The sequence below is a fragment of the Pygocentrus nattereri genome, chromosome 2 (genome assembly GCF_015220715.1).
Source record: "Pygocentrus nattereri isolate fPygNat1 chromosome 2, fPygNat1.pri, whole genome shotgun sequence".
NCBI lineage: Eukaryota > Metazoa > Chordata > Actinopteri > Characiformes > Serrasalmidae > Pygocentrus > Pygocentrus nattereri.
The window spans coordinates 18,622,765-18,635,356 of record NC_051212.1 but is presented as its reverse complement, the minus strand read 5'-3'; the positions used below and the strand labels follow the sequence as shown (position 1 = coordinate 18,635,356).

At 38.2% G+C, this 12,592-nt stretch overlaps 1 protein-coding gene across 1 annotated transcript; it reads left to right on the top strand.

Annotated features, from left to right (window-relative positions):
- Positions 1-2,170: 2,170 nt before the first annotated feature.
- On the top strand, positions 2,171-9,374 carry tmem88b (transmembrane protein 88 b). The gene is made up of 3 exons (XM_017682093.1): positions 2,171-2,542; positions 5,545-5,937; positions 8,584-9,374. The coding sequence occupies exons 2-3, from the start codon at positions 5,551-5,553 to the stop codon at positions 8,863-8,865; spliced, it is 669 nt and encodes a 222-aa protein (XP_017537582.1). The 5' UTR covers positions 2,171-2,542; positions 5,545-5,550; the 3' UTR covers positions 8,866-9,374.
- The last annotated feature ends 3,218 nt before the right edge of the window (positions 9,375-12,592 follow it).

Here is a 12,592-nt window from a genome sequence, read left to right as displayed (position 1 = left end):
GAATGAGTCACTGAGAGGTATTACTCTTACACAACAGCTGAGGAACTGAGAAAATGACATTTCATTAGACATGGTGTATATGATAACTTTGGGTTAGTCTAGCAGTGACCACTGCAGGGCTAAGGACTTGAGGATTTCCTGTTTGATGGAAGTAAAGTAAGCTCACAGAGATCCACATCTTCAGTTCAGCAATCCTGAACATGGCTTTTCCATTCAAAAAAACAAGAGAAGAGCCCTATTTGACTTGGTGTTTTCTAGAACAAAGAGAGAAGAATTAATAGCACAATCAGATATCAATAATGGTTTAATAATGAACAGACAAAAATCAATAATTGACAAATAATCTGTCAACAAAAGACATTTTCATCATCTGTGTGACTGTTGGCCTGTAGCAACGTGACATTTCTAGGAAAAAATTGTGGATTTAAAAAAAATCTAACTCCTGCAAAATGGGAGCAAAACCAAAAAAGTTTTGCATTTATATTTTTGTTTGGTAAAGATGAAAGTCAAACAAAGTATGGGCAGGTGGTCCTCCTGCTGGAAAACCCACAGAAATCAATAATTGTGTTTGTTGGTTCCATAATGAGTTGATTTCACAATATATAAATGATATAAATGGTATATCAACTCACCAATGGCTATTTCTAAATGCATTTGATGGTTTCCTGATGGGATCTAAAGATATTCTACAGGAAACTAGTGATCTCTATTGGAAAATATTAAGCCAATTCCTATTAAAAAGCAAAATCATTAGGTTTTAATCCTAATGATTTCTAATGGGCTTTTCAGAAGGACAGTCAACATGAGCACACTTTTAGATCTGGTAGTAACATGCATTTCTCTTTATTTGAACAGCAAAAGCACCTACATGTTGCGTTTAAAGTGGGCTGTAAAACCCACTCAGATCACACAAAGAGTCCAAGGCCTGAAAGCTGAAGGCAAAACAAAATCACACAAGGTAAAATTTGTCTTCCTTTACGTCAGACTCCTTTTGATGCCTTCTGTCCATCCAGATGCACAAGCGCCTGAGAAACATCTGGGATCAATGCCTACTGGTGGACGGAAAGTAAACAAACATAAGAACAAGGGAAAGGAAAAAATGTAATCTGACAAAACTTAATTACCAGCCTATGATCTTTACCTCTGACAGGCTTTCTTATCTGTGGAGAAATACCCCACCCCCTTTTTTCCCTGTTCTTTATTCTACCCATGTTTGACCACTCCTTCTGTTTTCCAGATACGCTTTTCATCATTAAAGAAAAATCCTGTACTGCCGTTTCACTCCTGATCCACATCTCCCCATCAGTCACATCTACTTCTCCTCACTAATTGCTCTGGACTTAATTCTGGACATGTCTGTTTTGATTATGTGTGGCCTATGAATGAACTCTGGCATGGTACAGACACTGATGGCAATCCATGTGACTTTTACATAAATATTTAAAAAAAAATTTAAAGAATAAAAAAAAAAGAAAACACCTCTCAGAACCTACAAGTTGGGGGGGTAAAGAAGGCTAACTTCTTCAAAGTTAGTTTTTTAAAAAGAGTGAATCCTTTTCTTAACACAAATGAACCCATTAAGTGACTGGTCATAGCTTTGCAAAGAAAAACATGCATTTCCATTTTGTTCATTATTATTTTTTTTATATCATTTGAACTCAACAGCTGCCCTCTGGATTGTGTGACCATTTCATGATAAATAAACCCACAGAAATGCTCCAAAATGGCTTGGAATAAAATCCCTTTACTTTAAATACATTAACCATTTTGGAGATGTCTGTTTTTCTTTAGACAGTGTCGATAAGCACAAGCAAGTACTATTGTACTTTCACTCAAGTACAAATAATGTAATATTTTATCAAGAGCATTTATACTTTTACTCGAGTACTTAAGTACTTTACATTCTTCACCATGCCACCACTTATGTCCAGTCTCAAATCGGATTATGAATATATATAAGAAACAAACACATCACGTGAACATATGGTCAGCGATGTGCACAATAGGTTCACTTCACTCTGCAAGTCCATCGGTACTAATTAAAAGTACTGCACTGAGCTCTTTAAATAAACACTCAGTCTTCAAACACTCCACAGGCTATTTCTGAGAGAACGGGGGGCGGTCTCAAAGGGAGGGGAAGCTGAATGGGCAAAGAAAGGCATCTGTATATCTGGCTAAGTGACCACATTCAGCTCTCTGTCTACTTTTTGAGAGGCAGGCAGACCTGAGAGTGAGGACCAACGATAAAGGGACAGCAGAACACGCCAAAGACAAAGAAACAGGAATTGCAAGAAGGACTCTGGACAACTGGACATCCAACAAAGAGATTTTAAGAAAACAGAGGCCAGGATCCAAGTACATGCAGAAAGACATCTGCAGAAGAAAGACATCTCCAGATATGAAAATTTACAGAAGCCATTGCTAATATTCAGCTAACATCAAGTCAAAAGGGATTTAACAACAGAATATATTTCAAAAGAAGGATCAGCTGCACAAAAAACTGCAAGAGCTGCAAGAGGACTACCAGGCTCCACACCACACGGTGAGTGCTAGTGGAGGAGGACCATGATGAAAAGCAGACATAGGCCACCTATCTGATCCTGTTCTCATGGAATGCAGAGTATTCACACTACCAGACCAAAACATTTAAGGGTCAATTTCACAGAAACAGATTAAGCGCTTTTTAAAAAAAGATTAAATGATCAAAACATATATATTGTTTTGTCCACGCATTTTTGCTAGCCTAAGATGCATATTTTAGCACTTCTCTCTGGAGTCTGAGTAAGTACTGTGTAGCTTCCACTGCCTTATAATGCCATATTCTTTGAAAATGACGATCACACATTGAAAAGATGATGAAAACTGGATGGTGCTTTTGCTATCAAAATTTGTCCATAATCATAAGCATTTGATAAATAATTGGTAATGGGCCTGTACTGTATTTGCAGAGGGAATCCTAAACTGGTGTGTGAGAAAACTGTAAAAACCACTTCACAAGCCTAGTAGAATTGGGTTCTGAAGATCAAAGTGTACAGATTAATGTTTCCCATCTCATTAAACTGCCTAACAAATCAGGTGAAAGTTTATTTTTTTTTTGGGGGGTGGGAATCCAATTGTGTAGTTCCCAGAAAAGTAAAAGGGAACAGCACTGGTAGTTCTAGATGGGTGGAGGAGGTTTTAAATTCAGATTTGGCACCTACCTAACCTGCATCATGCCAAAAAATACAACAACAGGAAGACACCATCACTTGCTGGGTATGCACAGTGTTTATGTAGGTACATGAAATGGATAAAGTACTTTAAGTATGTGTGAGTATTCCCAAGACCACAATTTTAAGGTGTTAGCATGCCAGCAGATACTGTGCACTTATCTATTACTATGGAAGAGAGAGCAACTATTTGGGCCAGTGAGATTTTTTTCTTGGTTTTTATTGGTTGATGTTTCTATTAGCGCATAAGGATGAGGTTATGTCCACTCACTTCTGTTAGTCTAGGATAATATAAGCACAAAGAGTTTTTTTCATAAATTCATCTTTCCATTGGCATGACCAGAAGACAGCACTATCCTTAACAGAGCGTATGTAGCACTAGGATGTCAAAGTCATCTGAAGAGATTTCTGACATTGTGCCTGGCTTTTGAAAAGAAATGATCTTAGAGGACTGTTTATGATTTCAGTACAAGCTAAGCTTAAGCTTCATCAGGGAAACAGGCCCACATAACTGTGAGAACAGACTTGCAGTGTATTGTCCAGCTCTAATTAAGAGAAATATGCTGATTTCTTTTGTCTGTACAGTCTTTTTTTGCATACATTAATAATAAGACTTTTTATGTTAATAAGACTGTTAGGCTTAAATCTCCCACATTAATGATGTCATGGGTATGTGTCATACTAAGCTAAAACAATGAGCTGCACACGAAAACTGAAGTGTAACAAAAAGGTTATAAACTGTCATGACAATGTGCAGCAGTGCTTGGCTAAACAGCTAATTTCACTATGTTTTATTGCTGTTGCATTACACAGTTAAAAGCTAACAACACTACAAAGTTGCTCAAGAGCTGCTGTACATTTTAAAACTAATTCAAGCCAAAAGAAAAATATAGACACATGTTCTTCCATGCATTTGGCAGCCACCATGCGTGGAAATGTTACAGAATATGTTAAAATGGAATACTGGAGGAGCAGAGGTAGCAATGTAGTGTCCAAAACAGAATTGGACTACACAGAATACATCTTCCAGTGCTATTAAGTCCACATGAACGTCTCTATGATGAAGTGGAGGCGTCTCAGCTAAATGTGCTACTCTGGGGAGCTGTAACATCAAAACCCTGAGGAAATTTGCTGCTTTTATAAACATACCCCCATGCCCACCCCAACAAACACACATGACCCCCCAACTTATTTACATGCAGATGTAAAAAGGCTTGGCCTCTTCATCACTTCACCTTATCAACCTTGTCTAAAGCACAGTCAGATGCCAACTGGCTTCCGGCACCCAGCTTTCAGATAACAGTCTTCTGATAAAAGGACCAATTAAGAGATCACACAAGTTTGGCTACCCAGTGATAACAGATCTGCCCTTGCCATGAACTCCTCTGGTCCAGAGCCTCTCACACAAATATTACATAATACATTTGGCTTTGGAAACAGAGGAAAGAGTATGTTGCAGCACTGCATAAATTACAAGACATCTAAGAGCAACATTAAGGCTGTTTTCACATCTAGTCCCTGAGTTTGGCTACTTGTGATTTATTGGGTTAGGTTCATTTCACATTGCAATAGTTGAAGTGCATCAAATTATACACGTAGGTGTTCTTTGCTTTCTTTGATTGGCAGGCTGTTACTTTTTTGCTATTTTTTTAAGTTTCACTAGCCTATCAAACTATAAAATCAATCTCTCACATATTCTTGATGAAGCATATTATCATACTCATGTTGTAAAAAATAAAAATGCCTCAGGTCTTCATGTACATTATAAGTATTGAAAAACGTCTTTCTTGATGTCTCCACCTTCCAAATCATTTTATTATGCATCACTTTCAATTCATCCAATCAGGTTAGTGATGCTTGGCCCAAACTTTCAAAAATGTTCCACAGTCCATGTAACATTATAAAAAGTTAAATTTTTCCTCATGTGACATTATTAGCTTCAGTTCATATAGGAAGAACAATACAAGCCTCTGTTAAGACTCAAACGGCAAAACAAGCAGATTATGCAGACAGTACAATGTTAACGTGCACTAAAAAAACATGCTTGTATTGAATTCCCAGGTTTATGCGGACATTGTTATAAAATTTTCAACCTATCACAAAGCAGAATAGAGAGCTACAGAACAATAAAGGTGGTGAATGTTACTCATTGTACTATTATTCTTTCTGTTTTTCCGTCTTTTACAGCTACACATGTTGCACATTAGTTAACTGAGGTAACTTCTGTACTGAAGCTGTAGTTTCCATTTGAAATCTACTAGAAGTGTGTTCACAGCATCATGGCAGGACTACCCATTTAACAAACCTAATGATGCCAATAACCTCCTCTGTCCAGTTTGCCATGAGTCTGAACGGCACTCTGGAGAAGGGAGCTCATCATCAAGTTTTGGACCTGTCTGAGGAGCTCCCATCCCACAACCACCTTCATCACCACCAGCAGTCCCATCTCCAGCACAGCAACTCTCTGGCCTCTACAGCTCCTGTTGGAACTCCCATCAGCGAGTCAGGGGTGGTGGTGCCTCCTCCATACTCCACTGCAGACACTGGAGGTGGTGATGCTCCCTTAGAGCTGAGGGGGTCTCTAGACTGCTGGGCATGTTCAGTTCTGGTGACAGCGCAGAATCTGGTGATAGCCGCCATTAACGCATGCCTGGCTGGCCTGGTGTTCGGTCTGATCCTAACACCTGCCATAGTCATGGTGGTGTTTGGATTTCTCTGCCACTCCACTGTAAGTAACACACATTTTGGGTGTTTTAAAAAGATAAATAAATAAAAGAAAATATTAGGTTAATTTCTCAGATATAAGGCTACTCTTAGACTAAACTGCAATACTAATAGAAATTCACCATTGTACACCATTTTCATCTAGGCATAGGCTTAACATAGGTCTTGTAAACTCACCTAATAAGCACAGAATAACTGCTATTGCAGAATGGTTTTTAAAAAAGTTGAAAATCTATTAAGTTCTTCAACTTAACTGATAACTATGTCCAATGATGACTGAATTTTTCTACAAAGGATCAGAACAGCATTTGTTCTCTCTGCCTTTGATTTCTGGTGTAATCTCTTAATCTTGAGCATTTCTCAGGGGTTCGAGGAGGAGTATTAGTCAGGCCAAGTCAGGAGAGCTGGCGTCAGCCCTGGAGCCTCTGTAGACTCTTTAGTTGTCCCATTCTCATACACAGGAGTAACTGACCAGATAGGAGACTCTACTTAGATACCGCTCAATTTCTATTTGACCTTCCACACAAAAGGCAACAGTAAAAACTTCAAATGCGACCTCATATATGTTCTCTATCACAGTTAGTTTCTAAATGTAGCTAAAAATACTTGCAAACAAACCGCAGCATTGTCTTTGTGAACTCAATGTCCTCAGTGATGTTGTCTCTTAAGGTCAGTGTGGGTCAATGTGTGTGAATTGAGGATGGATTCTCCTTCCTCTCCAATTACCAGACGCTTATGGTCATTCCTTTACCATTCCAACCAATTAGTGCTGTCAAGACATCTGCTTAGTGAAGGATTAAGTAAAAAGGAAAGCTGCAAACAAAAGGATGAAGAGTGAAAACTAGGCCACCAGCAAGTTCTCATGCGAATTGAAGGTCTTCTCTGAATAATGAAAGTATGACAGACTTCCACCTACACATATACTGAACATATTTCAAGGGTCTTCACTTAACTGATGCTAGTTTGCTAAAGGTGTTACATCACACTGACTCAACCATTAACTGTTGTAAAACAGGGCAACCATTACTCAAGAAAACAAAGCGCATCTTCCTGTAAGACACAGGCAGAGCTAAGGGGCCACGAAACAGTGTTGTAACGAAACACTCCAAACTCAAATTCTAACATAATAGGCTACAACCAAGAACTGCAGGATTACTATAAATCTCAACCTACAGTAAATAAATAGAGTATGCATTATTTGAACCAGATGTCTTTTAGATAGGATTCATAGCCACAGCTTAGAGAGAGACAGAAAGCAAACACAGATGGACTTGTGTAAGGCTTATCAGCTCACCTCCTACCCTGTCCACCCTACTCCGTTTACTCAGCCTCCTCTCTTTCCCTTCCCCCCTTCACTTTCTTCACTCTTTCCTTTCACAAGGGAATATCAAGGGAATATCAGTGGAATGTGGAGGAGACTAATCTTTGTCTCCTATTCTCCTGCTTTCAAGCTGAACCCTCATTTGGCACTTATCTTTATCTCACAGCATCACGCCAACCAGGTGCTATTTTACAGTACTGACACTGCATTCCTTGTGTTCAATAACAAGTGAGATATTTTTGAAGTAAATCCCAATTTCAGTGCATAAAAAAACACGCTTCAACAGAATCATGTGATAATCTAAATATACTCTAGCTATAGAGAACAGTCTTACTGATGAGCAGTTTGTGTCTCAGACACTCCAACAGTCTTTCACAGCACATATGTGACAGTGTAAATGTAATAACGAAGCAGACATTCTAGCCCCACATATCTGCTCCTTGCCTGTCCTCACTTTAGAAACACATTCCTCCAGGGGCACACACACCCCCCCGATTTTTTTCTCTCCCTCAGTCAAATCCCAAACCCCAACTCCACTAACTCAGCAGCATGCGATATAACCAAAGCCGTACCACTGGCCTTACAAAACATACCACCCGAAGTGATGTGATAAAGCTGCGGCTCAAAGGACAATGTTATAATGTCTGAAGTATCAGTCTTACAAAATATTTTTCTTCAAATGGCTCTTTAGTGGAGAAAACAGTTCTATATGGCATCAAAAAGACTAACATCATAACAGTAGAACCCTTTTTGGTGCTATATAGAACCCTTTTCAAAAAGGTTCTATATATAGAACTACCTACAGCACATCCAGACACATAGATCAGCACAAGAAGGTGATCAGGAAGTGATGCACTTGACCTCAGAAGCTCTCCACTGCAGGGTGACTGCATCCAGTTTTTATATACTTTCAAATGACAGAATACAGTCTAATGAGGAATGGCACCTACTTTAACAAAAATGAACTATCTAAAAAAATCTATTAGCATGGCATCACAGAAAAAATGCACAGGTAACAACATATCACACAACGTACAGTATGTGCAACTTCAGGACACATTTGTTACAGCACTGGGTTATTTGTCCCTCTCAGACAGCCCAACTAGCACTACCTGCTGACTTCGAACCAATACCAATTCCTCTACAAATCCATCTACAAATTTGTTGTTGTAGCTTAACAGACTATTTTTATTTCAACATTTACACTTCTCTGCTCAATTAGTAATATTCCAATGCAGCAAACTCTGAAAGCCTTTATTTCTGTTTTCCCCTCTCGTATCTCTGTATTTACTGTTACCTAGCTGACCACACTCTTTTGTCCTCCAAAAGGTGCGTCCACATGGTGCATCTGCCTACTGCTCGGACCTGCTGAGTGATGGAGGTTGTGTGGCACTCTTAGTGGTGGGCTTCCTGCTTGTCACTCCACTGCTGGTCCTGGCGCTGGCCGCATACTGCAGACTGGCTCGTCACCTCCAGCTAGGCCTCTGCTTCATCCCTTATAGTCGCGCCGTGTACAAGAACCTGCCTGCCACACAGCACCATGGTCTGGGAGGGGGCTGCTGTGGTCAGCAGGCAGGCAATGAAGGAGGGAAAGGAAAGGTGTGGGTATGAGGAGGGGGGGGGGCTGACGGAGACCCTCAGCAAGGCAGTCTTTGTTCTTTTTCTTTTAATGGAACCTTCTTTTAAATCCCTTATACCGATGTAGTGCACCTTAAAATAAGTAAAGAGGAAAACTGACACAAAATTATGCCATTTGCCAGTAAAGAAATGCACCAAATTCACAAAAACATTAATGTTTTTCTTCAAGGTTCCATATAAGTTTTTGCTCCAAGCTGAAACACATTTCTTCCTCTTCACACAAAATTATGCAGACTAGCGCTGAGAAATCAGAAACCATCTTTAAAATGAAGGAGTCTGTATTTAAAGGTCAACAAGATTATTTCCTTCAACTTAGTACTTTGACTTTAAAAGAACACTGGATTATTTTATGAGACCAAAGCTGGACTAGTTACACTGTATCTTGTATGCATTTCTAACCTCAGAAAATATAACCTACAAAATGATGAAACTTTTTTAATAAAGATGTGTCAATATAAATGTAAATTCTTTCTTCATTTAAACTGTCTTGTAATGTGGTTATTTTATACTCAAATAAAAATTCTTGACTTTCATACATACATTCTGACTGCTGTAAATCCCCATCGATGTAGAAACAAAAATGTATGTGGGATCATTCCACAGAGTACAAATGAGACCTAATATGCACATTATGTATCCTATATGGTCTGGCAATTCAGCTGCACTCCACCCTTAACCTCAGTGTTTCTGCTTTTTTATTTAAAAAAAAAAAAACAGCAAAATGTCCCCACTTGAGCAAAAAATGTCATGTCCTATCGCTGTATATTCTTCCCACAGATAGCAAGTGCACTAACATACACAAACCTATCTAAAGCATACTTGAAAAAGGTGAGTTTTTTGCATGACAGTAGCACACAAGGAACGACAACAAATAAGAAATAAATAGCTCTCGTCATTATGCTTCTTGTTAAAACTAGTGTGTTGATGGGGGATAGGAATGCAAGTCATTTACAACCTTCAGACCACCATAACTGCTCGAATCAATATGCCAAGGGGTGAAACCCACCATGGCCTGATTAACATTACCTTGTAGAGCCCTCTAGTGTTCATGGAATTGAAAATCATGGAAATGCATAAACAAACGGAGGTCCAGCCCATTCATCCAAAATACAGCATTTCTATTCAATTTGACACTCACTAGTATTTACATAAAAAAATGACTGATGCCAATATCCAGTACCATGTGTGAGTATCAATGATACCATGTGATGTAAACTCTGCTATTTAACAAATTACTCAAGCTGGCAGTGAAGGACTTTAATACTAAACTGAACGCTTTTGGTTTTCAAGAAACGTCTTCCTTGTGGAAAAGAAAACTTTCCTGTTTGGTTGGGCATGGTTCTGAGAACCTTCCCATAACATTCCTGAAAGCTTTAAAATATAGACAAACATTGCAGTAACCTTTAAATCTTTAGGAAACCCTGCAGTAACATTCTGGTAACTTCTAAATTAGTAAAAGCTTTAGGGAAGCTTGCAGTAATGTGTAATTACAGATCACAATACAGATGAAATAGATGAGCTACTGGTGAAACATACACAAAATGAGACACCAGAATAAGTGTATACATACTGCATTTATTCAACAGAAATTTTAGAATTTTTAATCTGATGGGCTGCTGTAGGCTACAGGAATTACTAGCAAATCAAAAAGAAAAACAGAATTACATAGAAATATAACCTGTTTTTCATTTAATTTTTCAAAAAACATTTTATAGTGTCACCTGTTACATTTGGTGAAGCCATAGGAAATCCAGTTATCCAAGATTACATGGAAAAAAACGTTTTACATTAACTTACTTGTATTAACCTTCGCTAAAAGTTAATACACTTTTTTCACAATATATTCCTTTCTACTAGTAAATATTTCATTCTTGATAAAAGGAGCTTGATTTGCCCATGTGATGATTAAAATTCCTAGTAAACATTAAAATTTGTCATTTTTTTCTTATGAAATGATTTAAATTCTAAAAAAATTAAATTCTACAGTTTCTTCATTGTAGAAAGAAAAAAGGATTAAATGCTAAAACACTTGCAATGAAATCAATTCAAAAATATAAATAAACACTGATATTAAACTTAACCAAATTATTATTTACTTATTTGGATTTCAACATACTACACAGGAGAAACACTGAATTTGTTGCAGGAAGTAGAGGTTATTTTAAGAACAGTGCCAGTTAAATCTGCCATACTGAAACCATCTTCAGTGAGTTACAAGGTTTGTCATGATGCTGGTCTAATCATATCAAATGTATCTTTTAAATAAACACTCACTGAGGACTTATTCGGCACACCAACCTTGTATCTCCATTCATTGCCCGTGGTGTCAGCTCTCCTGACCACACAGGTGCACTTTTTTGTAGTTCTAAAATTACAGACTGTAGTCCATGTATTTCTTTGCTAATGTGTTATCCCACCTTTACCCTCAGTCCAGGAGTGACACTGAAGTTTTTAAAAACTCCAGCAGCACTGCTGGACTGAGTCCACCAACCAAAAACATCCACCGATAAAGGACTACAGGATGACCGACACAAACTGCGCAGCAGCAGATGAGCCATCGTCTCTGACTTTACATCTACAAGGCGGACCAACAAGGTAGGTGTGTCTAATAGAGTGGACAGTGAGTGGACACAGTGTTTAAAAACTCCAGCAGCACTGCTGTATCTGTACCAGCTCAACACACACTAACACACCACAGCCACATCAGTGTCACTGCAGTGCTGAGAATGAGCAACCAACAACAATATCTGCTCTGTGATGGTCCTGTGGGGTCATGACCACTGAAGAACTGGCTAAAGGTGGAATAACAAATTATGCAAAGAAACAGATGGTCTAGAGTGTTTTTTAATTGTAAAACTGCAAAGTGCAGCCGTATGGAAATTAGTTCAGTGAATGTATGTCAATCCCCATTCTTCATGTAAAATGTATTTAAATCATGAATTCACTGCCTTCTTTTAATTTACTTTTCCCTATTTTCCATTCACAACAATAAAATGAAAAAATAATAATAAATAATCTGAAAATGCCCAATAATTAAGCCACTTTTATTGACAAATGCAAAGGTCACCAGCAAGGGGAGATAAGAGGATTTAAACAGGAAAAGAGGTGGGGAAAATAATCTGGTAACAGACGGTGGAAAGATGGCATCATTAGCACCATAACAGAACAGTGTTAAAATGTTTAATGATATGACCTGTGGCCACTTTTCTGCCAGTATGGCTCAAATGGGTGAATAGAAATGCTCGGCCATGAGTGGCCAGAAAGTTTATAAACGTGTATAACTTGTTGATTATACTTGCATTTTGGCTCAAACATGTTTGGAAATATGTAAAAAAAATTGAAAATCCTCATTAGTCTATTTAGTCTTTAATTACTGTCAGAGAGCTTTAGGCATTATTTTTTGCAACTGTTTTTTGTGACCGACATGGTACGATACCAGCGCGTATAAATGGAGTAGGCCTAAATACGAGGATGTGCTTCACACTGTGCAAGTGGTAAAATGTGCTGCCAACCCTCGTTCATGAATCAGCCATAATCCATTTTTGCTTAATGTATTCATCATTGATTAAAAACAAAAACAGCACAGCTGAATACAGGCATATAAATGTTTTTTATTTGAACAATAATGTAAGGCAAAATTAAAATACCAACTTTATGACACCATGAAATTTCAATTTAAAATGACCCAGAAAGCTTGGAA

Coding starts and splice junctions, on each gene's coding strand:
- tmem88b (XM_017682093.1), top strand. CDS start 5,551: ATGAGTCTGAACGGCACTCTGGAGAAGGGAGCTCATCATCAAGTTTTG. Junction 5,938..8,583: donor GATTTCTCTGCCACTCCACT/GTAAGTAACACA, acceptor GTCCTCCAAAAG/GTGCGTCCACATGGTGCATC.